The 27369-nt window shown below is 54.9% G+C and overlaps 2 protein-coding genes and 1 non-coding gene across 6 annotated transcripts; all 3 read left to right on the top strand.

Annotated features, from left to right (window-relative positions):
• The first annotated feature begins 3621 nt into the window (after nucleotides 1–3621).
• On the top strand, nucleotides 3622–4287 carry Aif1 (allograft inflammatory factor 1). Its single transcript, XM_035451204.1, has 2 exons — nucleotides 3622–3804; nucleotides 4079–4287. Exons 1-2 carry the CDS (start codon nucleotides 3647–3649, stop codon nucleotides 4161–4163), a joined length of 243 nt encoding a protein of 80 aa, XP_035307095.1. The 5' UTR covers nucleotides 3622–3646; the 3' UTR covers nucleotides 4164–4287.
• A 4687-nt stretch (nucleotides 4288–8974) lies between these two features.
• Prrc2a (proline rich coiled-coil 2A) lies at nucleotides 8975–25634 on the top strand. 4 transcript variants are annotated; one of them, XM_027388781.2, is made up of 31 exons: nucleotides 8975–9111; nucleotides 11204–11378; nucleotides 12045–12222; nucleotides 12563–12662; nucleotides 12743–12815; nucleotides 13020–13163; nucleotides 13342–13493; nucleotides 14001–14080; nucleotides 14236–14378; nucleotides 14636–14726; nucleotides 14827–15037; nucleotides 15389–15860; nucleotides 16172–16362; nucleotides 16554–16863; nucleotides 17172–17382; nucleotides 17531–19423; nucleotides 19738–20006; nucleotides 20209–20339; nucleotides 20544–20673; nucleotides 20776–20861; nucleotides 21007–21240; nucleotides 21358–21498; nucleotides 21610–21681; nucleotides 22143–22310; nucleotides 23883–23965; nucleotides 24077–24287; nucleotides 24411–24509; nucleotides 24595–24807; nucleotides 24947–25041; nucleotides 25137–25227; nucleotides 25307–25447. In XM_027388781.2, exons 2-31 carry the CDS (start codon nucleotides 11267–11269, stop codon nucleotides 25445–25447), a joined length of 6525 nt encoding a protein of 2174 aa, XP_027244582.1. In that variant the 5' UTR covers nucleotides 8975–9111; nucleotides 11204–11266. The 4 variants fall into 4 exon arrangements, with proteins under 4 accessions (XP_027244582.1, XP_027244584.1, XP_027244583.1 ...); XM_027388783.2 differs by lacking the exon at nucleotides 8975–9111 and adding an exon at nucleotides 9309–9451 and having other exon boundaries at nucleotides 24977–25041; nucleotides 25307–25634; XM_027388782.2 differs by lacking the exon at nucleotides 8975–9111 and adding an exon at nucleotides 9309–9451 and having other exon boundaries at nucleotides 25307–25634.
• Nucleotides 11553–11684, top strand: LOC113832495. The gene has a single exon (XR_003479802.1). It is a non-coding gene; the product is annotated as a small nucleolar RNA SNORA38 (small nucleolar RNA).
• Nucleotides 25635–27369: the final 1735 nt, after the last annotated feature.

Below are 27369 nucleotides of genomic sequence, written 5' to 3'. Positions count from 1 at the left end.
CACAGACCTGTCCTCTACACAGACCTGCCCTCTACACACAGACCTGTCCTCTACACACAGACCTGTCCTCTACACACAGACCTGCCCTCCACACACAGACCTGTCCTCTACACACAGACCTGCCCTCTACACACAGACCTGTCCGCTACACACAGACCTGCCCTCTACACACAGACCTGCCCTCTACACACAGACCTGTCCTCTACACACAGACCTGTCCTCTACACACAGACCTGTCCTCTACACACAGACCTGCCCTCCACACACAGACCTGTCCTCTACACACAGACCTGCCCTCTACACACAGACCTGTCCGCTACACACAGACCTGCCCTCCACACACAGACCTGTCCTCTACACACAGACATGTCCTCTACACACAGACCTGTCCTCTACACACAGACCTGTCCTCTACACACAGACCTGTCCTCTACACACAGACCTGTCCTCTACACACAGACCTGTCCTCTACACACAGACCTGTCCTCCACAGAGACCTGTCCTCCACATACAGACCTGTCCTCCACACACAGACCTGTCCTCTACACAGACCTGTCCTACACAGAGACCTGCCCTCTACACACAGACCTGCCCTCTACACACAGACCTGTCCTTTACACACAGACCTGTCTTCTACACACAGACCTGTCCTCTACACAGACCTGTCCTCTACACAGACCTGCCCTCTACACAGAGAGCTCTGCTATAGACCACGGTGACAGACTTTTCGTTTCTTGTTTCACCAGGCCTAGCAGTGCTGCATGAAAATGGCTGGAGGACTGTCCTCACCAGACACTGAGGGCAGGGCTGCATGGTTCTCTGCAGTTGCCACAAAGGAGGCAAGAGGCTGGGTTCTTCTGCTAGAATCTCCCCAGCGCCTGGGTGGAGGGGAAGCAGAGTGGATATTGCTGGCAGTGAAGGGGATGTGGCCTGGGCAGGGAGAGCAGAGGGAAGGGGTCAGATTGCCTGCGAGTCACAGCTGGGCTGGATTCACAGCCTGGGCCTCCCCTGCTGACCTAGTGGCTAAAGTGAAAATGGCTATTCCTGGGGAGGTCATTTGCATGAGGTCAGACCCCTGCTGGGCCCACGTGGAGGGAAGTGGCTCAGTCTGCTGCCCCTGCAGCCTCACTTTCTGTTCCTTCTTAAGTTCTCAAGTTTACTGTAGACTCCACTAAAATTTCAAAGTAACTGAGGCAGAAGGGCAGTGGCGCTGCAGACCCTGAAGCCAACAAACCGAGGTCCTTCGGGAACATACTTGGGGCCAGAGGGAAGTCAGGTCTTTCCTTTTCAAGGCCCTGGCCTCAGCTCACCCCACTCCTGGATTGGACTGCAGGCTTGAGCCTCTCTCTTCCAGAGGGGGGAAAGTCAGCCAGCCCTCCTCAGTCAGCTGCCTGTCTTAACCTGTGTCATGAAGCCTGAGGAAATCTCAAGTAACCAGAATCTCACTTCTTTGGTTCTGGTTTTCCTTTGAGACGGGTTTTTATCATGTAGGCCTGGCTGGTCTTCAGCTCCCAGGATCCTCCAGCCTCAACCTCTCTCAGGTGTTGGGACTGCAGGCCTGAGTACCACGCTGGGTCCCCTCAGATCCTGGTTCCCTTCTAACCCTCCAGGATCTGACTGTCCTTCTCCCACTGTAAGACCTCAGGCCTCCAGGATCTTTTCCCAGGACCGAGGCCACCCCAATCACCATGCGGAGGCGGAAACTTGATGCAAACAGCAAGAGGCTTTAATGAAAGGTGGACGTTTGTACAAATGGGCTCTCTCAGCATGCAGGCTAGAGAGCAGCCCCGTCCCCCAGGCACGGGCGTTTTTAAAGGCAAAAACCATAAGCTTAGGGAGGGGCCTCAACTCTCTGTCCATTGAATACATGACCAGAGTCATGAGTTCCTAGGAGGCCCTTTGTCTTGAGGGGAGGCCTCCTGACCCACCAGTTGTAAAATCTGCAGACCTCAGGATGTGCTAACTAATGGTAGCTATCTCTTTGTTTCATAGGGACCCTTAATTGTTAATTATTGTCACACTGGCCGGTGGGGCAATCTGTTTCCTTCATGAGGCCCTTGGGGAGGGTGGCCATCTGGGAATTCTTGGTACCCAGTTATCTTATGGCCTTGTAAGGGAGTAATTGCTGGCGGCTGGTAAATTCCAGGCACTAAGTCATAGTAGTAGCCTTGGTCAGTTTCTGGGCTATATTTCTTTGTTAATTTTTAAGTCTTTCACCATGTACAGTCTGCTTTCTTGGAGGAAGTGTGTGGAGCTAGGTACGGCGCAGGGCTGCAGTCCCAGCCATTTGCGAGGCTGAGGCAGGACAGCCACTTGAACTCAGGCACCTGGACAAGAGAATGAGACCCGGCCAAAAAAAAAAAAAAAAAGCAATTTATCCGAATGTTATTTACTTATTTATTTATTTTGGTTTTTCAAGACAGGGTTTCTCTGTGGCTTTGGAGGCTGTCCTGTCCTGGAACCAGCTCTTGTAGACCAGGCTGGTCTCAAACTCACAGAGATCCACCCGCCTCTGCCTCCCGAGTGCTGTTATTTGTTCATCTCCCTTAAACCCTCTCTGCCTGCTTCATGGTTGCTGGTGTCAGCAGGAATGATGGGGAAGTGATGCCTGGGAGTTAACAAAAGAGCACATGAGTAGAAAGGGCACCAGAGAGGTCCCAGAGGAGACTGGTGGAGAGGAGAGCCAGCAGACGGCGAGACCCAGAGAGACCTCCAGGCTGCTCCTCTCCCCAGCATCTGCTCAGCTATGAGCCAAAGCAGGGATTTGCAGGGTAGGGTAGGGACCACTTAGCATCAGGAACCAGGAGGGCAGAACTGGGGTAGCTCTCGGCTGGGCTGGGCTGGGCATGGGGAGCAGGAAAGGAAGGGAAGGTGGTCAAACCTCTGTACCCTGCAGGAGGAAAAGCCTTTGGACTGCTTAAGGCCCAGCAGGAGGAAGGGCTGGATGAGATCAACAAGGTAAGAGAAATAACCGAGGGGTAGAGTCTGGAGGCGCCCCAGGCGGAGGGGGGAGGGGTGACCCTGGCTCTCATCTGCCCCCAACAGCAGTTCCTGGACAATCCCAAGTACAGCAGCGATGAGGACCTGCCCTCCAAACTGGAGGCCTTCAAGAGTGAGAAGTGTGGACGGGGAAGGAAGCTGGGGCGGGGTGGGGGCGTTGGGGGACACTGGGGGGGGGTTAACAAGATCACAGTGAGGCCAGCAAAAACAGTTGATTTTTGTGGTGGGAAAGGGATGGCTGTCTTTGCACCTCTCTCCATTGTGTCCTGCTCATCTTACACCCCTTATAGGCTCCCCCCAACTTCCTCTGCCTGCCCCTCCCCTCCCTCCACAATCTACACTGTGCGGGCACTGACTACCTCTTCCTTAAACCCCCATAACCAGCAATCACTCTCTGCTCTTTTTTCCCCCTAGAGAAGTACATGGAGTTTGATCTGAACGGAGATGGAGATATTGGTGAGAAAAAGAGGGTGTGTGTGTGTGTGGGGGTTGTGTGCACACCTAGGCAAGCGGCAGTCTCTTCTAGCGCTGTCCCCTGTGAACAGGCAAAGGTCCAGCCACAGTTGATAACACAAGGGTCGGGGATGGGTGCGTGGGGGACAGGATGGCAGAAAGAGGGGACCCTCCTTTCCCACCATCAGATATCATGTCCTTGAAGCAAATGCTGGAGAAACTCGGGGTTCCCAAGACCCACCTAGAGCTAAAGAAGTTAATCAGAGAGGTGTCCAGTGGCTCTGAGGAGACGTTCAGCTACTCAGACTTTCTCAGAATGATGCTGGGCAAGAGATCCGCCATCTTGAAAGTGTGAGCGTCCACTGAACTTCCCTGAACTCCCCTGACTTCTCTAAACTCCCCTGACTTCCCTATCGCTAGCCCTAACCTTGTCCCCGGCAACCGCCCCTCCTCCTTAGAGGGACCCTTCCAAGATCCTTCATTACCCCCAACCCATCCATAGCTCTGGCCCCACAGTCTCCAGCATTCTTCCCTGCCTCTATTCTTCCACCCCTTCTGAATTCTTGCAGGGGCCTGAGATCTACTCCCTTGAGAGATGTGTCCCTGATGCTTGTGTCTCTTGCAGGATTCTGATGTATGAGGAAAAAAGCAAAGAACACCAGAAGCCAACTGGTCCCCCAGCCAAGAAAGCTATTTCTGAGTTGCCCTAATTGGAGGTGGAGGACACATGGTGTGACGGAAGGGTGCCTAATGACAGCAGCATGGAAAAAAGAGAAGCAGTTGTAAGCCATAGTCAAACTAAATAAATAATGCTCCCCTACTGGTCAAGTCAGCTTTGATTTTATTGGGGGACACCAGCAGGGGCCTGGGGAGAAAGGAAGCATCATAGCCCCATAATGTCCAATATTGAATGGGTTTGTTGTAGTGTACAGCTCTTTGTACTGAGGGGAGATTCCAGAGTCCCAAGGCAGCTTTGACCTAAAGAATGTGCCTGGTGGTGGTGCCGCTGGTGCACACCTTTAATCTCAGCACTCGGGAGGCAGAGGCAGGCAGATCTCTGAGGCCAGCCTGGTCTACAGAGCAAGTTCCAAGAGAAACCCTGTCTCAACAAACAAAAATAATAAATAAATAAAACAAAACAAGAAGTGAAGTTAACCTGGACCGAGTCTTTATCTCCACTTTTGTGACCTCAACAAATCACACAGCCTCTCAGGCTTTACTTTGAAAGATCGGAATGGATGAGAGCTAAGCTTTTTGCTTGTTTGGTTTTCTTTTTCTTTTCTTTTTTTGGGGGAGAGAAGGGGGTTTCGAGACAGGGTTTCTCTGTGTAGCTCCGTAGGTAGACCAGACTGGCCTTGAACTCACAGAGATCCACCTGCCTCTGTCTCCTGAGTGCTGGGATTAAAGGCGTGTGCCACCAACACCCGGCAAACTTTGTAATTTATGATGGCTCAAACTCACTGTGTAGCATAGGCTGGCCTCAAACTCAGGATCCTTCTGCTTCAGCTCAGAAATGCTGGGATCATGGTATCAATGAGCAGTCCTTTTGGTCTACCTAGGTAATTATTAGTTGTAAGAAGCTCTTTAAATTCAGGTTTGGGCTGGTTTTGTCTTACCCCTTGTCTGTTAGCAAGTGGCGCCCTCTAGTGTGAAGCTCTGGTGTAGCTCTTGTGTAGATAGGGATGGGAACCAGGATTCTTCAACTCTTCCCAACACCTGGAATTGCAGCTTCCTGGCAGATGAGCCCAGATCCTTCAGCCCTTGAGACCCGGCAGTATACAGCTGTTGGCAAGGGGTATCCAGGACCCGTCCTGAACACTTGACAGTTCTCTGGGACTCTTATTACAGTGACTGGGGCCTGCAGTTTCTCCTTTGTGGTTATTTATTTATTTATTTATTTATTGAGGTAGGGTTTCTCTGTGTAGTCCTTGGCTGTCCTGGAACTCGCTCTATAGTCCAGGTGGTCTCGAACTCACTGAGAGCCACCTGTCTCTGCCTCCTGAGTGCTGGGATTAAAGGCGTGCACCCCCACCGCCCAGCCTTTTATTTTTGTTTAATTATTACTTTACATACACGAATGTTTTGCCTCCTTGTGAGTCTATGCACCACATGGTGCGCCTGGCATCTGGAGGCCAGAATAGGGCCTTAGATTCCCGAGACTGGAGTTACAGACTGTTGTGAGCCACCTAGAGTGCTGGGAGTTGGACCCTGGTCCTCCCTAGGAGTGTGGCGGGTGTTCTTAACTGCTGAGCCATCTCTCCACGTTTTTTGTTTGTTTGTTTGTTTTGAGGCAGCATCTTACTATGTAGACCAGGCTGGCCTGGAGCTCGCAAGGTCAGCCTGCCTCTGCTGGGACTCGTGGGGGTGTCCCCAGCTCCTCTCCGGCTCGTTTGGTCTTCTACTCTTTGGCCTCATCTCTCCATTCTTTATACTACTGTTTTCCCTCCACCCTTGTTCCCATCTACATGCGCTTTCAAACTGATCGATCGATCGGCTGTCATGCAGCTTGCCTCTGCTGTCTCAGGGTTGCTTTTCTCACGATGCCAGCTCAGCCCACACTACTGAAAGCAGGCAAGAGACTTCACCAGAGAGGAGTCTTTAACACCAAGGGAGTGCTGCCCAGGCGACTTCCCAGTGAGCCCAACGTCTTTGCTCAATCCCCAGGGAAGGGGTAGCACCAACCGCAGCCAAGCTCTCATGGAAACGACTCACTGTAAACTGCAAAACTCCAGTCACAGCAGCACCCTACCAGGCCACCAAATGTGTGGTGCTCTGCTCTCTCTCTGGCCTTCGTGAAAATGGCAGGAGAACATCTAGAATTCATGGATGCCTGTTGAAAGACCCGCTCGGAATGCCCCTGAGCCCCCTGCCCCGAAGCTGCCGGGGCCTCCCAAGCCTACACCCCGGCAGGGCTCGCGCCCCCGGCCCGCCCCGCCTGGCACCTCGCCTCGGGGCTGGGGCCAAGCAACGAGCACCAGGTGGGCCGGCCTGGAGCCCGGCCCCTGAGCCCTGCCCAATGAGAAACACTCCATCCCAAGGTCTCCGCCCCCAAGGTCAGCCATCTGGACGCGGAGGGAGGGGGAATTGAGTCTGTTGTACCAGACACCAGACCTTGAGAATATGCTGATCTGGAATGGCTCTGTGTCTCATTTGAACCATCCAATGGAAATGATTCTGTATTTCGCCTCATTTGAAAGACTCTATGTTTCACCTCATTTGAATAACTCTGTACTTTGCCTCATTTGAATAACCCTGTATAGCGCCTCATATACATTGACCAATGGGAATAGCTCTGTACAATGCCTCATTAGAATTATCCAATAGAATCCCTGCTCCTAGCTTGCGCCTTTTTCCCTATATAAGGACCCCTTTCCCTTGGCTCGGGGCGCTTAGCCACACAGAAGCTAAGTCGCCCCGGGTACCCGCGTCTCCAATAAAGCCTCTTGTTTTTGCATCCAAGTTCGTGGCCTCGCTGATTCCTGGGTGTGGGTCTCCCTCTACGAAAGTACCTCTTGGGGGGGGGGGGTCTTACATTGTGAGAGCAGAGAGTTCAGTAAAACTATTTGAAACAGCACTGACTGGGGCTGTGCCTTCAGGGGCTGGAGCACCCAGCTGCATTATTGTTTCTTTAACACTGTGGGGTGTCCAAAAGAATGGATGCTGGCAACGAGTGGTCTGGCCAGCTTGACTGACAGACCTTCCTTCCTCTCAAGGAAGCCAGGGAAGGTAGGAGGGCTGCCAACTGCGGAATCAAATAGCCCCATGTTCTAGTGTCCTTGCTTGTGTACAGGGAAGTGGTCAGAAGGGGCGGTTACAATAAAAACTTAAAGAGCTTATTGCTAGTACTTAGTAACAATTTAAACAGTGCTTAGCACCCAGTGCCCCAGGTAGGCTGCTTCAAGATTACAAGCACATGCTAATTCTTAACTGTGCCCTGCTAACTTCATTGTCTGCACTTGGCAAGTGATTCCTTTATTTACCTATGTTAGCCGGGCACAGGCCTGCAAGCCTTTGCTTCTACTCATCGGCCTTCCGTACCTGAACTATATGTATCCCCTTCAAAACTGAGTAGGATTTGCACCATGTTTCAGTGTATGTGTGTGAGAGACACAGAGACAGACAGTCAGAATCCTGGTCGATCCATCTGTCCCTGCCTCTGCATCACTGGGATTACAAGTCGATGCCTCTTCTCTCTCGTCATGTACCTGAGGTTTCCTAGAACACTTTTGTTTTGTTTTGTTTTTCGAGACAGGGTTTCTCTGTGTAGCTTTGGAGCCTATCCTGGCACTTGCTCTGGAGACCAGGCTGGCCTTGAACTCACAGAGATCCACCTGCCTCTGCCTCCCGAGTGAGTGCTGGGATTAAAGGCGTGCGCCACCAACGCCCGGCCCTAGAGCACTTTTTACCCTGCGTTCACTAGCAGAGAGTCAGATCACCCTTGACCTCTGCTGTTGCTGTTGATGGCCGTTGGAGAGACGGCTCAGTAGTTAACAGCACCTGCTGTTCTTGCAGAAAACTTGGATTGGATTCCCAGCACCTACATCCCTACATCCGGGAGCTTACGACCACCTGTAAGTCCAGTTCCAGGGGATGCAACATCCTTTCCTGAGATCCACCAGGAACCTACAATGGTACATATGTACACATGCAGATATCCATACACAGGAAATAAAAATAATTAAATCCCAAACAAAAGTCATTTCTGGGGTTGGGGAAATGGCTCAGTGGATGAAGTACTTGCTATGCAACCATGAGGCCGTCTGTAACCCCAGTGCTGGGGAGCAGAGACAAGATCCCTGGAGCTCGTTGGCCAGTCCATCTGGAATCCCTGCTCACCCATCCAACTATCCAGATTCACGGAAAGAGTCTGTTTCAGAAAATGAAGAGTCTGCGAGAGACACGTCAACCTCCAGCTTGCTCAACCACCGTAAAGGCCAGCGCATCCCTCATATACATAAAAAAAAAATAACACGAAAATGTTGACTAGGTAGGCCTGGTGAGAGGCAAAGGGTTTTGCAGCCAAGTACTACGAAACAAAGGGGGGGAAATAGTACTGCCTTGATATCCACTGTTGGAAGAACACAGAATTGCCAATGACATTAACTCTAAAAAAAAAAGAATTCTTTTTCTTTTGGAAAATGACAGGGCATGAAATCACAGGCCCACCTAGGGTCTCCGCTGCTAAAATCTGAAGAGGGGGTCATTCCTAGTCTTTGTTCAGGTGATTTGCATATATTATGCAAATACCCAGAAGCTCCGGCCGAGTCGCTGGCAGTCTCCTGCGGACGCTCCCATTGGCTCGCCCGCCCGCTTCCTCTGCATGACGTGATTTAATGACGGGAAAACGCCCGCCTCCCCGGAGCCTCTACCTCTCCCGAGTGGACGCAGGGTCGGCGCCGGCTCCGCCCTCCACTAAGGAATCCCTTCCGCGGCCCGCAGGTCCTCCCGCCGTCTCGGCTGACGGCGTCGGGCCCGCACCCTTCCCCGGCGCCCTGCGCGGCCATCCCTCCGCGGACCGCACCGCGCATGCGCCGCCCCTTTCTTCCCACCGTCCGTCGTGTAAATTCTGCGCCCCAACGGCCCGGCATTCCGCCGGGTCTGCGCGTCTCAACTGCCGACGCCGAGGCGCCTCGCTAGCCAACCGGCGTCCTAGCGCCCGTAAGTCCCTCCCCTTTATGCAAATAGCCTCCGCACACGGCCCGGTGGCTTCAAAGTAGGGGGCGGCCCTGAAGCGCGGAGGGGTCCGAGAGGAAGGGGGCCCGCCCTCTATGCAAATCAGGGGGCGTGCCCAGCCGCGGAGGGAGGCGGGAGGTGGGGGGTGCTCCCGGGGGCGGCGGTTGCCCGGATGGGCCGTTAGTCGGAGCCCAGCCGCGGAGTGAGCGAGGGAGACGGGAGGAGCCGAGCGCGGCGCCATCCGCCGCCATCCGCCCCCGCCCCGCCGCCATCCGCCCCCGGGGAGCCTCTAAGCCCGGGTCCCGGACCCCCGCGCACCGGCCAGGTGAGTCTGGGCGAGCCGGGTGCTGACGCCCTTTCCGGCCGCGGGCGGCGACGCGCGGCGGCGGCGGCGGCCGGGGGAGAAGCTGCCATCCAGCCGCCGCCATCTGTCCTCCTGCCGCGCCCGCCCCTCCCCCTCGGCCTGCGCCGGCCGCTCCCAGGCCGCCGCCGCCGCCGAGGGCCGGGGCCCGACCGCAGCCCCGCAGCCGTCCCCCGGGGCCCGACCCCGCTGCAGGCCGCACTCCTGCCCGCGTCGCGCCCCGGTCCCCGCGGCCCGCCCGCCCGCCCGCCCGCCGCCCACAGACGTGCCCTTTGAGGGTCGCTGGGCATTACCGGACCCCGTCCTATCCCGCCCGGCGCAATGGTTCCCCTCCTTTCCTGGGCTTTGCGTCGAGTCCCTCGCGTCCCCGAGCCCGGCTTCCACCCAGCGTCTTCACCTTCGTGCATCCCCCGAGTCCCGGCTGTCTCCTTTTCCTCCCCTTCCCCTTCCTGGCTGTCTTGACACGGCCCCCCGCCCCCGCCTGCCCCCGCACCCCCACCCCCGGCCAGTCTGGCTTCCACCCGGTGTTTCCCTCCCTCCTTTCTCGCTCATTCGCTAGTATTATTAGTAGTATTGTTATTAGTATTATTATTGGTAATTTAGGTTTGTGTGCTCTACGATTTTCCTGCTCCCTACCCCCCCTCCCCGTTTTTCGTCGTAGACTTCAGCTCGGCCTCCCCGGCTGCCTGTCCCTGGCTAATGGTAGAGCTCTGTCCCCGGTTCTGGCTCTCCTCCTGTGCCTGCATGCTTTCTTCCTGTCTTCCATCTCTCCTTCACGCCGTTCCCACCCACAAATGAATGCCTGGTCGCCCCAGAGTGGACTGAGATGGAGAGTTTGGCCCGCCTGGGGACCCAGGGTCGTTAGGGAAAGAACTGTCTGCTTGCAGAGAGATTATGAGGATAGAAATCGAAGTTGGGTCTGGCTTTGGCTCTCTGGACCAGTTCTTACAGGGTGTTTTCAGGTTAGCTCCATAATGCTTTGTTTTTCCTCGGTTTTAAATGGTATATACACCAGAGTCCACTAGTGTTTTTCCCAGGAGCAGAATTGTCTCCAAGAACCAGGATGGGGGCAGGTAAAGGAATAACTGGCGTGTTCTGCGTACAGGGGGTTTTGTTCAGCCTGGGAGTGTGCAGAGCCCCTGTTGTTTAGTAAGGCTTATTCTGGCCCCAGCTCCCAGTGTGGCATAGCAAGCTCATAAAAATCCTCAACCTCCCAGCATACCTTCCGTCAGACCTCCCCAGATGGGACTTAGGGCTGCTGGGAATGGAACCTGGGACACCGGGCCCTGGGGCATGATTACAGAGCTGGCGTCTAATAGCTTGGCAGTCCTAAGTTCTCTTACTTGCTCGATGGAATTGTGTACCCCGTTGTGGTTTTCTCTGGGGCTTGGACCTGGTTGGTTGTCCAATTTTATCTCTGATTACTGGAGGAGTGAAAGAGGACTACTTTTGGGATAACGAGAGAGGCTGCTGCCATTTCTAAGGTGGCACAAAGGATAGAGCGTTTATATCAGGAAGATACCCGTCTTTTATTTGTTTTGTCAGGAAGAAAGGACTGGCTGTGGGAGCTGAGTGGATTGTGGTTGCTTAAGAGACTGTAGTAGCTTACACAAGCTCGAGAGCCACATATCTGGTCCCTAAAGAGAATGAAGAGAGCTTCTAGGCCTTTGTCTGTGAAGGGGACAGAATTTGAGCTGCCTACTGTCTGACCCACAGGCACCGGCTCGTTTTGGGGGAGGTGCCTGCAGGACCCAACGTACTCAATGAGCTTCCAGCGCAATGTCCGATCGCTCGGGGCCGACTGCCAAGGGGAAGGATGGAAAGAAGTATTCCTCGCTCAACCTGTTTGATACGTATAAGGGCAAATCCTTAGAGATCCAGAAACCCGCTGGTGAGGGTCCTGCAAAGAGGTTGTTAAAATGTTTGAAGGCTGAGCATATGTGGGGTGTAGGTTTCTTCAACAGAGGCAGCAAACAAACCAGAGGAACACTGGAGACCTCCTAGTTTCATCCTCAGCGCTAATGGGGGGGGTGCCCCGGGCTATGGGTAAATAAAACACCAGTCATCCTCCTGCAAAGGCGTGTTTTTGGTTCCTTTGTCCTTGGACACGTAAGAATCGGAGGGAAAGAAATGTGGATTTGCACAGATCTGGGGCTAGCTCGCTCCACGCAGGCTCTGGATCAACGGTCCCACAGAGAAACACTGATTCTACCGTGTCTCACCTTTCTCAGGAGAGTTTAGAGCTTGTTAGTGTGTGATGTCCGGGATGGCTTCTGAGAAATGGGTAGTGAAAAGGTAGTAGACTGTGGAGGCTTAGCCGGGCGTTGGTGGCGCACGCCTTTAATCCCAGCACTCAGGAGGCAGAGGCAGGCGGATCTCTGAGTTCGAGGTCTGCCTGGTCTCCAGAGCGAGTGCCAGGATAGACTCCAAAGCTACACAGAGAAACCCTGTCTCAAAAAACAACAACAACAAAAAAGAATGTTGAAGCTTGTCTAAATGGGACCTGTGGATGGGAGACTGTTAGGCATTTTTGACTTTTTCTCCACATTTTCTTCAGTTGCTCCTCGACATGGCCTGCAGAGTCTCGGAAAAGTTGCCATTGCCCGGCGTATGCCACCCCCAGCCAACCTTCCAAGCCTGAAAGCCGAGAACAAAGGCAATGACCCCAATGTCTCACTAGTGCCGAAAGACGGAACAGGATGGGCAAGCAAACAGGAGCAGTCAGACCCCAAGAGGTAGAAAGGGACCTGGGGTACCTGGAATGATGGATCTTTTATCTTCGAACTTGAGAATATATTAAGGCATTTGTCTGCTCTAGACACATAAGAGCCAAAGACAAAGAGAGAAGCACATTTTGCACCTCCTCATGTTAGATGACAAAGAAACGAAACCTTAAGCTTAGACAGATGGAGAGAAATAAGAGCCACACAGAGCCTGTCTGATGACAGTTATTTTGTCCTAGTATTTGTAGATGGTAGTGATAGGCAAGGGTCAGTTTCAGTGGTGGACCAGTTAGAGAACTAAGGCCGAGGCTTCTCACACCCTGATACCCTTTCCATCCTGCTATTCTCCCAGTTCCGATGCCTCAACCGCTCAGCCGCCGGAATCGCAGCCACTGCCGGCTTCACAGACGCCTGCCTCCAACCAGCCGAAACGACCCCCAACAGCCCCAGAGGTACTAGGAGAACCTGGAGGGGTTGGCGCAAAAGTGACATTTTCCTCCTCATAACCATTTTTTTGCCTTTGCTTACCCAGAACACTCCTTCGGTTCCAAGCGGGGTAAAGTCCTGGGCACAAGCCAGCGTCACCCATGGAGCACATGGAGATGGTAAGTTCAAGAGTGTTGGTGGTCTGGGCATGGCGACCAACATCCTTAATCCCAGGACTTTGGAGACAGGAGCCCTGCATACTTTCAGTAAAGATCTTTGGTCTTTTGTCTAAATCTCCTTTTCCCAGTATTCAGAGCCTTCTCCACTTTCTGTACCTGCTCAGGGAGTGAGTTCCTGTCTGATTTACGTCCTCCTTTCAACAGGTGGAAGGGCATCAAGCCTACTGTCGCGATTCTCTCGAGAGGAATTTCCGACCCTGCAGGCGGCTGGCGACCAGGACAAGGCTGCCAAGGAAAGGGAGTCTGCCGAACAGTCGTCTGGGCCCGGACCAAGCCTCCGCCCCCAGAGTGAGTGGCTTCCTGGTGTGAATGAGGGGTTGAGTGTAACCAGGATAGTGCCTGCCGTATGGACGGACGAGCTGACTGTTGTGTGACTCTCTTTCCTCCCCGTCATTCTTGATGCAGCCTCTTGCCCTCATCAGGAGTAACTTAGCTCTTCCCTCTCTTTGCATTTCCCAAAATACAGATTCTACAACTTGGAGGGACGGAGGTGGGCGTGGCCCTGATGAACTGGAGGGCCCGGACTCCAAACTTCATCATGGTCATGATCCCCGGGGTGGGCTGCAGCCCTCAGGCCCACCCCAGTTCCCTCCCTACCGCGGAATGATGCCGCCCTTCGTGAGTTTGACTCTCCAATCTTAGAGTGGTTTCACTATAAAGGCAGAGTTGGGATTTAGGCAAAGTATTGGTGGCTAATGCCTTTCATCCCAGCATTGGGAGGCAAAGTTCAAGGCAGCCTGGTCTGCAGATGAGTTCCAGGACAGCCAGGGTTATTACACAGAGAAACTGTTGGGGGTGGGTGATTCAGGACTTAGTCTTTGGAGGACACAGTTAGAAAGTAGACCCCAGTGAACGGGGCGGGGGGGGGGGCGGTGGCGCACACCTTTAATCCCAGCACTCGGGAAGCAGCAGAGGCAGGTGAAACTCTGTGAATTTGAGGCCTGCCTGGTCTACTGAGTGGGTTCTAGGACAGCCAGGGCTACACAGAAACCCTGTCTCGAAAAAAAAAAAAAAAAAAAGATAGCTCCCAGAGAAATGGGGATGGGAAGATGACATGTTTAAAGGCTGGTCGACTGTGACTGGCTATTTATCCCTCTTAGCAGCCATTGTTGGGCCTTTTTGCAGATGTATCCCCCATATCTCCCATTCCCTCCGCCCTACGGACCCCAGGGGCCTTATCGATACCCGACTCCAGATGGGCCCGGGTAAGCTGTCAGATTTCTGGGTTTGTTCCTGGGGACAGTGTGAGGCTGCTTGGGAAGAGGTGTGTTTTCTACCCAGGAGGGTCAGCTTTGTATGGGATTCTATTGTATGCTGTATGTAACATCATTTCCCCCCCTTGTTTTCTTCCCATACACAGCCGTTTTCCCCGTGTGGCGGGCCCCCGGGGCTCAGGGCCGCCAATGCGCCTTGTAGAGCCTGTGGGTCGGCCTTCTATTCTTAAAGAGGATAATCTCAAAGAATTTGACCAATTGGACCAGGAAAATGATGATGGTTGGGCAGGTGAATTTGGATATTTGGATCTTAAAGATTAAAGTCTGATTAGGAAATGATGAGTCGTGTGTGAGGGTAAAGGGTGCGCGGGTGCGAGGTACAAAGCGCGGAGGGTGAGGGTGACCAAACTTGGATGGGGTGGGGGTAGTTAGCATTGCATGATTTTGTTTTTGGAGCTCCAGGCTGTCTGCTGTGTTAGGGGAAAGGATCTGAGATTGGAGAGCCGGCTGCTTGGTTTACTTACTGTCCATTTTCTTTCACCTCAGGGGCCCATGAGGAGGTCGACTACACTGAAAAGCTCAAGTTCAGCGATGAGGAAGATGGGCGAGACTCTGAGGAGGAGGGGGCTGAGGGCCAGTGAGTTAGTTAGGGCACCAGAGGAGAGAAGGGGGCTCTGTTTTTCTGGTATAAAGGGCTGGTTACAGCTGAGTTTAAATACACTGTGATCTGCCCACAGCAAGGACTCCCAGTCAGCTGTTAGTGAGGAGCCTGAAGCAGATGGCAAAGAGGGCACGTCCCCTGGCAGCCTACCACCCCCTCCCAAGACAGCCTGGACAGAGAACTCTCGACTTCCAGAAACGGAGCCAGCTCCTGCCACCCCAAAACCCCCCCCACCTCCACCTCACCGGGGACCTGTGGGGAACTGGGGGCCCCCTGGGGACTACCCAGTGAGTATCTGCAGTGAGGGTTGAGACGGTGGGTTGTGGGGGGCCATCAGCTGAATAATTAGGTAATAAGCAGTAATGAGCAGAAGCTAGAGGAGGGCTGTGTAGTATCTCAGAAAGCTTGGCAACTGCTTCTGGGGCATTTGGGGACAAGAGTGAGATGCTAGCGAGGGGGGCCTGCATGTTTAGGTCTCCAGAGGAACAGAGATGAGGGTGAGAAATTTGTCTCCACCCAAAGAGACCATTAACTTACAGGCTTGGCATTGCTGGATTAGTTTGTTGACTTTTGGTAGAGGTAGTGGAAGGTCTGATGACTGACTGACACGCCTGGCCTGACGGTCTGCGCATTGCCAGGATCGTGGGGGTCCTCCCTGCAAACCCCCAGCACCCGAAGACGAGGATGAGGCATGGCGCCAACGTCGGAAGCAGTCGTCCTCGGAGATCTCCCTGGCAGTGGAGCGGGCCCGAAGGCGACGGGAGGAGGAGGAGCGGCGCATGCAGGAGGAGCGCCGGGCGGCCTGCGCGGAGAAACTCAAGCGGCTTGACGAGAAGTTTGGGGCACCTGACAAGCGGCTCAAAGCAGAGCCTGCGGCCCCACCTGTTAACACTCCTGCACCAGCTCCACCACCTGCAGTCCCCAAAGAACTGCCTGCTCCTTCTCTGCCGCCAGCACCAGCCCCAGCACCAGAGAAAGAACCCGAAGAGCCAGCACAAGCCCCTCCTGTGCAGTCCACCCCCAGTCCAGGGGTGGTTCCCGCTCCCACTCTGGCGAGTGGCGGCGGCACTGCCAGTAGCACCAGCAGTGGCAGCTTGGAAGGCAGCCCAGGTATGGAGGAGGGTGGGCCAGGCCCTGGGCTTGTGGGGAGCTGGGTAGGATCCATGGGATCAGTGCCTGAACTATGAGAGTAGGGAAAGAAAGGCATCTTGTCGCTGGGATGTCTGGAGCACGATCAGAAACCATTTTTGCTGAACCTAAAGTGGAGCAGAGCTCTTTGTGTTTTCTGGCAGGGTCACAGGAGTACTTGAGGCCTTGAAGTGTTTTCCTGGGTGGGCATTAATATAGCTGATATTTGGTTGGAATTTCTGGGACATTCTTGACTGTTTTGATGGACCAAGTCAGTCTATTCTTCAATGCAGTGGAACCCCAACTGCCTTCAAAAGAGGGTCCTGAGCCAGCAGAAGAGGTTCCTCCACCTACCACATCCCCAGCCCCAAAGGTTGAACCTAAGGGTGATGGGGTTGGTCCTACTCGCCAGCCTCCCAACCAGGGCTTGGGCTACCCCAAATACCAGAAGTCATTGCCACCTCGCTTCCAGAGGCAGCAACAGGTAAGGCCAAGTTACCTTCCTCTCTGGATGTTTTTGTCTCTTCACCATCCTCAAGAGACACCTTCAGGCTGTGTTCACTTTCATGTGTTACCACAGTCCATGTGCTCCACCTTTCTGTCACATCCATGACTCTCTGCTGATGCCTTTGGGTGTGAGCTGTGGTAACCCCGCCCATTCTCTGTTCCTGGCAGGAGCAGCTCCTGAAGCAGCAGCAGCAGCAGTGGCAGCAGCAGCAGCAGCAGCAGCAGCAGCAAGGCCCTGCCCCTCCTGCCCCAGTGCCCCCATCACCACCACAGCCTGTGACTCTGGGCACTGTACCTGCCCCACAGGCACCACCCCCACCCCCCAAAGCCCTGTACCCAGGTGCTCTGGGCCGGCCCCCACCAATGCCTCCAATGAACTTTGACCCCCGCTGGATGATGATTCCTCCATATGTGGACCCTCGGCTTCTTCAGGGCCGGCCCCCTCTGGACTTCTACCCTCCTGGTGTGCATCCCTCTGGTGAGGATGCACCGAGTGCTGGGGCGCTCCCTAGTCCCAGGAGGGGACACTCTTGTTTGCATGACAGATTGCCAGGGTGGTGTGTCTGCTTAGCACCTGTGAGAGTGTTGTGAGAATAGGTGCAGGGAAGAGGGGAACCGGGGTCTTTCCTTGGGCGTGGCCTCTTGTGCTGCTTGATCACTTTGGAAAACTGACTGTTGCACAGGAGGAGACAGGACCCAGAACAGGTGCAGGTGCCCCCTGCTTGCATGGGGAAGGAACTTTCTGGTGTGGAAGGCCTACGACAGGGTAGTTCCTTGTTTTCTTAGGTCTGGTTCCCCGGGAGCGTTCAGACAGTGGGGGCTCAAGCTCAGAGCCATTTGAACGCCATGCACCCCCTCTATTACGGGAACGGGGCACCCCACCAGTGGACCCCAAGTTGGCCTGGGTAGGAGACGTCTTTACCACCACACCCACTGACCCTCGCCCTCTAACCTCACCTCTGCGCCAGGCAGCAGATGAGGACGACAAGAGTATGAGGTGAGTTGCTAGGGAGGGGTGGGTGCACGGCTGAGTGTGGCGGGTAGCCTGAGGTGACGGAATCCCATGGAAGGGGGTCGAGGTGGGAACACACCGAGTGCTCTCCGGATGCGTTTGTGCTCACAAACAAACTTCTGTTTCTCTTCAGGAGCGAGACTCCTCCAGTACCTCCGCCCCCACCTTATCTGGCTAATTACCCAGGTTTCCCCGAGAATGGAGCTCCTGGGCCCCCAGTCTCTCGCTTTCCTCTGGAGGAGCCAGCTCCCCCAGGACCCCGTCCACTACCCTGGCCCCCAAGCAATGATGAGGCTGCCAAGATACAAGCTCCACCACCCAAGAAGGAACTCCCCAAGGAGGAGCCGCCGCAGGTGTCAGGACCAGAAGCGGGCAGAAAGCCCGCCCGCGGAGGTGGAGGCCAAGGCCCGCCGCCACCGCGCAGAGAAAATCGTACTGAGACTCGCTGGGGCCCTCGCCCAGGCAGCTGCCGTCGTGGAATCCCTCCAGAGGAGACGGGCGTCCCTCCTCGCCGAGCTGGGCCTATAAAGAAACCACCACAACCTGTGAAAGTCGACGAGCTGCCTCCTAAATCCCTAGAACAGGGGGATGAGACCCCTAAGGTTGCAAAGGCAGACCCACTCAAGACAGCCAAGGGGAAGGTGGGCCCCAAGGAAACCCCACCGGGTGGGAATCTGTCTCCCGCACCCAGGCTTCGGAGGGACTATTCCTATGAAAGACTAGGCCCTGCATCCTGCCGGGGTCGGGGCCGAGGCGAGTATTTTGCCAGAGGAAGGGGCTTTCGGGGGACCTATGGGGGCCGCGGTCGGGGAGCCCGGAGCCGAGAATTCCGAAGTTACAGGGAGTTCCGAGGAGACGACGGGCGCGGCGGGGGCGGTGGTGCCGGGGGACCAAACCACCCCTCTGCTCCCCGAGGCCGCACTGCCAGCGAGACGCGGAGTGAGGGTTCAGAGTATGAAGAGATCCCCAAGAGGCGCCGCCAGCGCGGCTCCGAGACGGGCAGCGAGACCCACGAGAGCGACCTGGCGCCCTCCGACAAGGAAGCCCCCCCGCCCAAGGAGGGCGTGCTGGCCCAGGTGCCCCTGGCGCCGCCGCCACAGCCGGGGGCGCCCCCGTCACCCGCCCCGGCCCGCTTCTCCACCGCGCGCGGCGGCCGCGTCTTCACGCCCCGCGGAGTGCCGTCCCGCCGGGGCCGCGGTGGGGGGCGGCCACCACCGCCCGTGTGCTCGGGCTGGAGCCCTCCCGCCAAGTCCCTGGTCCCGAAGAAGCCGCCAGCGGGCCCTCTGCCCCCCGGGAAGGAGCCTGTGAAGGAGAAGCTGCTCGCGGGGCCTCTGTCGCCCATGTCCCGAGGCGGCAACATGGGCGTGGAAGACGGGGAGCGACCCCGGCGGAGGCGACACGGCCGAGCTCAGCAGCAGGACAAGCCCCCCCGCTTCCGGAGGCTGAAGCAGGAGCGCGAGAACGCCGCCCGTGGGGCCGACGTGAAGCCCCCCGCCCTGGGCGCCCCCGCCCCCGGCTCCGGACCCGGACCCGGCTCTGGCCCCGGCCCTGGAACCGACGAGACCCTGGCGGCCGCGGCTGCCGCCGCTGCCCCGCCGCCGCCTCGCCGCGCAGCTGCCAAGTCTCCGGATCTGTCGAACCAGAACTCCGACCAGGCCAATGAGGAGTGGGAGACTGCGTCAGAGAGCAGCGACTTTGCCAGCGAGCGCCGCGGGGACAAGGAGACGCCCCCAGCAGCACTTCTGACCGCCAAGGCTGTGGGCGCTCCCGGGGGCGGTGCAGGCGGGACTGCGCCAGGCCTTTCCACCGTGTCTCGGGGAGACCTGAGCCAGCGAGCCAAGGATTTGAGCAAGCGGAGCTTCTCAAGTCAGCGGCCCGGCATGGATCGTCAAAACCGCCGCCCGGGCCCCGGGGGCAAGACTGGCGGCGGCGGCGGCGGCAGTGGAGGAGGAGGTTCAGGCCCTGGGGGACGGAGCGGCCCAGGACGAGGGGACAAGAGGAGCTGGCCCTCTCCCAAGAACCGAAGGTGGGTAAGGCCGAGCGTTGAGTGTGTTGGGGTGAGGGTGGGTGCCAGGGAGTTGGGGTGTGAGTCAGGGATCAAGGGGCTCCATGGTTTCCTCACCGTGCTGAGGGCAGTTAGCCATGGAAAGAGCTGGCAATCCCCACGTATGCTTTCCTGCTCTAGTCTTTTCAGTGCGCCTTTGTAAACAGAAAACTTGGAAAGGGTTTTACCAGGAGAGGCCAGGATACCAGTGGAGAAAGCTAGAAAATAGATGCTTAACTTATAGGGACAGAGTAAGACTTTAGTGAGCCCTGGAGCTGATGCTGTGCTTTCTCCAGCCGCCCTCCTGAGGAGCGACCCCCGGGGCTTCCTCTGCCTCCACCGCCCCCCAGCAGTTCTGCTGTCTTCCGCCTGGACCAAGTTATCCACAGCAACCCTGCTGGTATCCAACAGGCTCTGGCCCAACTTAGCAGCCGCCAAGGAAATGTAACTGCACCAGGGGGGCACCCAAGGCCTAAGCCTGGACCTCCCCAAGCCCCTCAGGGCTCCTCCCCTCGACCCCCAACCCGTTATGACCCCCCGAGGGCCAGCAGCGTCAACAGTTCTGGTAAGCTGGAGGCAAGCAGGTGGGAATGACTGCAACCCCAAAGGTCAGGTGCTGGGGTGGGGAGCAGAAGTTTGGCCTGGGGGTCCTGTTAGTGGGTTCATCCGTGAGCATAGCAGGAAGGACTGGGGGGTGGAGTCGGGAGAGCGAGCTAGGGTCAGAGCTAGACCGAGGAAGATGCTGACAGTTCTCCCCTCTTCCCCAGACCCCCACTTCGAGGAGCCAGGGCCGATGGTGAGGGGGGTGGGCGGGACTCCCCGGGACTCTGCCGGGGTTAATCCCTTCCCCCCGAAACGGCGGGAGCGGCCTCCCCGAAAACCGGAGCTGCTGCAGGAGGTGAGGGATGGAGATTGGGCTTCACCGCACCCCCGCCTGGGTGGTTCTTGCTTTCTGTCTGCTATGCTCTTGCTCCAGATCCCCGTTATCCATCACCACTTCTCTCTCGTGGTCCTCCTCCCCCGTTGTCTGCCTCCCCTGCTGCTCCTCCTTGCTAGGCCCAGCTTATTTGTGTTTTGCCCTTCTGGGTTTTCTCCCCTTCAGGAACCTGTGCCAGCTTCTCATAGCTCTGGATTCTTAGGCTCTAAGCCTGAGGTCCCAGGCCCTCAGGGAGAACCCAGAGATTCAGACGCAGAGGCCCTAACTCCCCACATCTGGGACCGTTTACATAATGGTGAGTAAAGCAGCTGGAGGGGGAAGACCCACCGAGTTGGGGCAGGGGTGTGAGGGGCCTTAGGACTGTTCTCACGCCTGCTTCATGGTGGTTGTTCTCCAGCCACAAGCCGAAAGAGTTACCAGCCTGGCTCCATAGAGCCCTGGATGGAGCCCCTGAGTCCCTTCGAGGATGTGGCAAGCACAGAGGTGAGTGGGCATTGGAAGGAAGGAGGCAGCAGAGATTTTTGTCTCTTCATCTGTCCAGGTCTCCTTCCCTCAGTTCCTTGTGTGTGTGCACTTGGTGGTGGGTCGGTGTTTTCTGCTCTAACTTAGCTACTCCCCCACTCCTCAGATGAGTCAGTCTGACAGTGGGGTGGACCTGAGTGGAGATTCTCAGGTGTCATCAGGTCCCTGCAGCCAGCGAAGCTCCCCTGATGGAGGACTTAAGGGGTCAGCAGAGGGACCCCCCAAGCGGCCTGGAGGACCCTCACCCTTGAATACTGTTCCTGGTGAGGCTGCATCTGGCTCTGAACCCTCTGAACCTACTAGGAGACGGCCACCTGTTCCCCATGATGGGGACAGAAAGGTAAAAAAAAGACTTACTTGGCTCTGTCTTGGTGCCTTTCTTTGCCAATGTGTTGTGGAATGTCTTGTTTTGTTTCTCTGTCACTCACCAACTGTATTTTGTTGTTTGCCAATCTAGGAGCTGCCCCGGGAGCAGCCCCTGCCCCCTGGTCCCATAGGCACCGAAAGATCACAGCGCACAGACCGAGGCCCAGAGCCAGGCCCCCTACGGCCAGCCCACCGACCTGGCTCTCAAGTTGAGTTTGGCACTACCAACAAGGTCTGAATGGGCTGAAGTTGGACATGTCCTGGGTTGGGGACAGAGAGTGATGACAAGTGGGATGGCAGTTTGAATTGTGGGACAATCGCCTCCCCCCTTCCAACATTACAGGACTCAGACTTGTGCCTAGTGGTAGGAGACACTTTAAAAGGAGAGAAAGAGTTGACAGCGTCGGCCACAGAGGTAGGTAGAGTGGGTTTGGCGGGAGGCCTGTGACTCTTGATGAAGATGAATAAGTGATAAGCATTTGGAGCAGCGGTTCTCAACCTTCCTAGTGGTTCCCAGCCCTCCTGATGCTACAGCCTTTAACATAGCTCCCCATGTGGTGACCCCAACTGTACAGTTATTTCATTGCTACGTCACAATTGTGATGTGAGGACTGGAGATGTGGCTCAGAGGTTAAGAGCACTGTCTGCTCTTCCAGAGGTCCTGAATTCAATTCCTGGGTTCAATTCCCAGCACCCACATGGTGGCTCACAGCCATCTGTAATGAGATCTGCTGCCCTCTTCTGGCCTGCAGGGGTACATGCAGACAGCACTGTATACATGATGTTTTTAAAGTGAAAAGGGATCACAGCCCACAGGTTGAGAACTGCTGATCTAGAATGTAAGGCTTCCTCCTTGACAAGGCTTCTTTTGGCCAGGCCGTTCCCATACCCAGAGACTGGGAGCTGCTTCCCAGCGCTTCAGCTCCCACTGAGCCACAATCTAAGAGCCTGGGTTCTGGGCACTGTGGTCCAGAGCCCAGCCCTTCAGGTCAGCGCCTATATCCTGAGGTCTTCTATGGCAGTCCTGGGCCTCCCAGTTCCCAAGTAAGTCCCATTTTTTATCATCATTTTCCCCCTTTCTACTTGCCCTTCTTGCCCTTCTTTCGAAACGGCCTCAAACCCTGATACTCAGCTGATGCTACCTGCCAGGTGCTGGGATTAAAGATGCACCCTACCGACATAGCCAGGAGATTTTGTGTGTGTGTGTGTGTGTCTGTGTGTGTGTGTGTGTGTGTGTGTGTGTGAACACGTGCGCATCTGGAAGCAGCCCCATCTCTACGTGAATGGGTTCCAGGTTACCAGGTGTCCCCAGCAAGTGCCTTTGCCAGCTGAGCTGTCTCTTCTACCCTCAAGTTGCTTAATTATGAAACATTTCACAATTCTGTTTCCTGCAGTGAGTGGGTAGGATGGGTGAGGCTTTTTGTTGAGCAGTTTTTGTTTTTGATGGCCATTGCTTTGACAAAATACCTGTGGTTTTGAAGGTTCTTCATGGAAGGAAGGACCATGGTGGTGGGCTGGCATGATGGAACCAATCAGTTACCTCTTGGTGACCAGGAGTGTGAGAAGGGGTTCTTGTAATTTTTTAATGTTTATTTAACTTATGCTATAGAACTGGCTCAGATGAAGAGCACTGGCTATTCTTCCAGAGGTCCTGAGTTCAATTCCCAGCACCTGCATGGTGACTCACAACCATCTGTAATGAGATCTGGTGTGCAGGCATACATGCAGGCAGAACACTGTATACATAATAAGTAAATCTTTCTTTAAAAGTAAGTTCCAGGACAGCCAGAGCTACATAGAGACGCCGAGTTTGGGGCGGAGGAGGTTTTGTTTTGTTGTAAATATGCATGAGTGATGTGCCTGTGTGTGTATGCGGTGCCCACCAAGGCGGAAGGCAACCTTGGATCCTCTTGGAGGTGGAGTTGCCACCATGTGGTTACTAAGGATAGACCACATCTTCTGAAGGAACAGCCAGTGAACTTAACTACTGAGGGAGTTCTCTAGCCTTTTTTTTTTTAAAGATTTGTTTTAGTTTTGTGTATTCAGTGGGTATGTGCATGATTGGCAGTGCCCATGGAGGCCAGAGGTGTCTGATCTCCCTAGAGCTAGTGGGACAGACAGACAGATGGACGGACGGACGGATGGCTGTGGTGCCTGTTCTGCTCTTAACAGCTGAGCCATCTCTACAGCCCCCCCCCCCCATGTTTTATTTTGGCATAGTCTGGCCATGTTATCCAAACTGCTCTTGAGTTTACTGTGTAGTAACTTGGTGGTGTCCACTGTGCCATCAGCCTCCCCAGGAGCTGAGGTCCCACCAGGCTCCTGTGTCACTTACTCGCTTGTATTCTGTCAGGCTGGTGGCCTGCAGCATGATGTTGTCCTCTTTCAGTTGGGTCCTCTTCCCCGTTGGTCACCCTTCTCCTGGAACATCCAAACAAACACAGTGTACTTTTCTGTTGACTGTTGACAACTGGGATTACCCATCCCGCTGCTAGAGATCAGACCTGGGGCCCCGTGCATTGAAGCCTCTACCTCTGTGCTGCATATGTATCCAGCCCGTTAGCTTTTCTTGACCAAAGGTACTAGAACTGCTTTCACCTTGCTGTCCTCCATCAGGTCTCTGGGGGTGCCATCGACTCTCAGTTACATCCCAACAGTGGAGGCTTCCGTCCTGGGACACCCTCATTGCACCAGTACAGGTAAAACTAGATACCTGTAGACCACTGAAGATTCCAGAAGAGAGAGTACCGAAGAGTAGATTAAGGCATCATTCAGACTAAGAGAGTAACATCTCCTTAACTTCTTTTCAGGTCACAGCCCCTGTATCTACCCCCAGGTCCAGCTCCTCCCTCGGCGCTGCTCTCTGGGGTAGCTCTCAAGGGCCAGTTTCTGGATTTCTCAGCACTGCAAGCCACAGAGCTGGGGAAGTTGCCTGCTGGAGGGGTTCTCTACCCTCCACCGTCCTTCCTCTACTCTGCAGCTTTCTGCCCCAGCCCTTTACCTGACACACCCTTGCTTCAGGTGGGCAGTGGGCAGTGGGAAGGGTGCTCTTGGGAACCTGACCTGCTCTGGGACTCACGCAGCCCAGGTCACAAGTAGGAGCCATCCTCCCTGGGAATTGACCTGTTCCCCACTTCCCAACAGGTACGCCAGGATCTGCCATCCCCTTCAGATTTTTACTCTAACCCTCTACAGCCTGGTGGTCAAAGTGGCTTCCTTCCTTCAGGAGCCCCTGCCCAGCAGGTACCTTGATCTCCTGCGGCCTCTGTCTTGGTTTGGATTTTCCCACGTGCTCTCCTGTCCTAATGGACTCACTGGGTTCTTGTAGATGCTCCTCCCTGTGGTAGAATCGCAGCTGCCCGTGGTGAACTTCGGCTCCCTGCCACCCGCGCCACCTCCTGCTCCACCCCCTCTGTCTCTGTTACCTGTGGGTCCTGCTCTGCAGCCCCCCAGCCTGGCTGTGCGGCCCCCACCTGCTCCTGCTACTCGGGTCTTGCCTTCATCTGCCAGGCCCTTCCCCGCTAGCCTGGGGCGAGCAGAGGTAAGGAGTATAGCAACTGAGAAGTATGGCACCCTCTAGGTGGAAGGATTCTGTATTTCAAGTTGCATGGGTCTTGGATGATAGCAGGGTGGGAGGATTCAGACAGGACTTTCATAGGGTGAATGATCTCTGTCTTCAGCTGCACCCAGTAGAACTAAAGCCTTTCCAGGATTATCGGAAGCTGAGCAGCAACCTTGGTGGTCCTGGGTCATCTCGGACTCCTCCAACTGGAAGGTACACAGGAATGGGGTATAGACTCTCCATCCTCGGGGATTTTGTTTGAAGCAGGGACAGTCTTGGGCTTGCCTTGACGAGATTTCTTCCCTTAGGCCCTTCTCTGGTCTCAGTTCCCGTCTCAAGGCTCCTCCTTCCACTTACAGCGGAGTATTCCGAACTCAGCGCATTGACCTCTACCAACAGGTGAAGGAGAAGCCCTGTGACCCCAGCCTGAGTTCCCAGAGGGTTGCTGACTTACTCTTCCACGTGTACCTATCCTTAGGGCTCCCCACCTGATGCCCTGCGCTGGATGCCGAAGCCTTGGGAAAGGACGGGGCCACCTTCTCGAGAAGGGCCTCCCCGAAGAGCAGAGGAGCCTGGGTCCCGGGGGGACAAGGAGCCTGGATTGCCCCCACCCCGCTGAGGGAGTTCCCCTTGACCCCCACCCCCGGGGCTTGTATATAGATTATAAATATATAAGGGGGAAGGGGTGGCTGGGGAGGGGTTGTGGGTCTGGAGCCTCACTTCCCCTCTTCTCTTCCCCTGGTCCCCCATCCCTGGGGCCGTTTGTTAAAAAAGAATAAAAGAATTAAAAAAAGGGGGGGAAGTCATTTGGGGTTTAGTTAACTGTGATGTTTTACCATGTGTACCCGGTGGGTTCAGTAAGAACTATGCGCTTCAGGGTTCCAGAATTAAGGATATTAGCTGGGCTCAAATAAGAAAGTCTGCTTGTGCCTGTCTCGGGGCTTCTGTTGCTGTAGCTGTGCAACAAAGGAGAGCATTTCATTGGAGTGAGCTTACAGGTTGAGAGGTTTAGTCAGCACAGTTGGAAGAATGGTGGCACATGGGCTGATGTGGTGCGAAGAGCTCTACATCTGGATCTGCAGGCAGCTTGAGTGAGCCACTGTGCTTGAGTGAGCATCTGAAGTCTCAGAGCACACTACCTCCAACAAGGCCACACCTAATGCCACTCCCTCTGAGCCTATGGGGCCAATGCATTTCTCTTGGGCAGCGGGTTCCACTGTTAGCAACTTTCTTGGGCAGGTGTCCTGTGACTGGCAACTCCAGAATACTTCACACCCTTCTGAGCCTCTGTGCAGAGATGTCCCTGACACATTTGGCCTCTGTAGCTTTCTTTAGCAGGGGGAGAAGTTCCATCCCTACCCCTCTTTAAAATTCATGGATTCCATAACCTGGCTGCTGCATTCCTCAATGCTCACAGCCAGGGAGCCTTCTGCATGTATGTGGACAGTTGTGTAGCTTGGGCCTCTTTAACATTGGGAATGGGCTGCTTCTGACTCTTACTGGCTTCTGGGACTATAACCCCTTTCTTGTTACCTTGACTATTAAGCCAGAATCATGTGGCTGAAGCTCCCAAGTTTTGCTAGGGCTGGAACATGGCCCCATTATTCAAACACATTTCCATAATAAGCGTTCTGGTTTTGCTGGTTTCCGTCACTGTGTGTCACATTGAGCTTAGATTTAGCAAAGGGGACCTCAAAGCTCACCCTCACAGTAAAACACTTTCTCCAAGAAAGCCACACCTAATAATGCCACTCAGCTCTGAGTTTATGGTGGCCAATTACATTTAAACTACCATCTTCCACTCCCTAGCTCCCATAGGCTCAGCAATATGATGCAAAATGTATTTACCCCAGTTCCAGAGGGCCCCAAAGTTAATTGCAATAGTCTCTACAAAGAGATGCAATTTCTCAAATGTAGTATCCCATAAAATCAAAAAGCAGATCAGATATTAACATGTAATGGTACAGTATATACATTGCCATGCCAAAACAGGGAAGGGAGGATACTGAGGAAATACTGGAGCAAAGTAACCCTGAAAAAGTGGTCAGAGCACTCTTGAGAGCTCCAACTCTACCTTTGTTGACTGCAATGCACCTCTCTTGGGCTGGTTCCACTCCCTGTCGCAGCTTCCCTTGGCATGTATGCCATGGTTTCTGGAATCTCTAACATCTTGGGGTTTCCAAGTCGAGCTAGGCTTCACCTTCACAGCATTGCAAAATGGCTTTTCTATAACCTCCATGTAGGGACACTCCTGACACATGGCATGGCCTCGGCAGCTTTTTTTTTGCCATTACATCCTTGACTTAAAAATCCAGAATTGCTCAAGCTGCCAAAGTTCTGCAGCCTGCTGGGGCTGGTATTTGGCCACTTCGCAGTTACGTCTTCACCAGCTTTTTGTTTCCGATGGTTTCCTTCACTGCCTAAGCTTGTCCTGAAACCTGCTCTCTAGAGCCGACTAGCCTCAAATTATGTCTTGCAGAATGCTGGGATTAAAGGGGTGCATCACCATACACAGCCCTAAGCCTTTCTCTAATTCTGTTT

Source organism: Cricetulus griseus (assembly GCF_003668045.3).
Source record: "Cricetulus griseus strain 17A/GY chromosome 1 unlocalized genomic scaffold, alternate assembly CriGri-PICRH-1.0 chr1_0, whole genome shotgun sequence".
Classification (NCBI taxonomy): Eukaryota; Metazoa; Chordata; class Mammalia; order Rodentia; family Cricetidae; genus Cricetulus; species Cricetulus griseus.
This window is presented reverse-complemented; position numbering and strand designations above follow the sequence as displayed.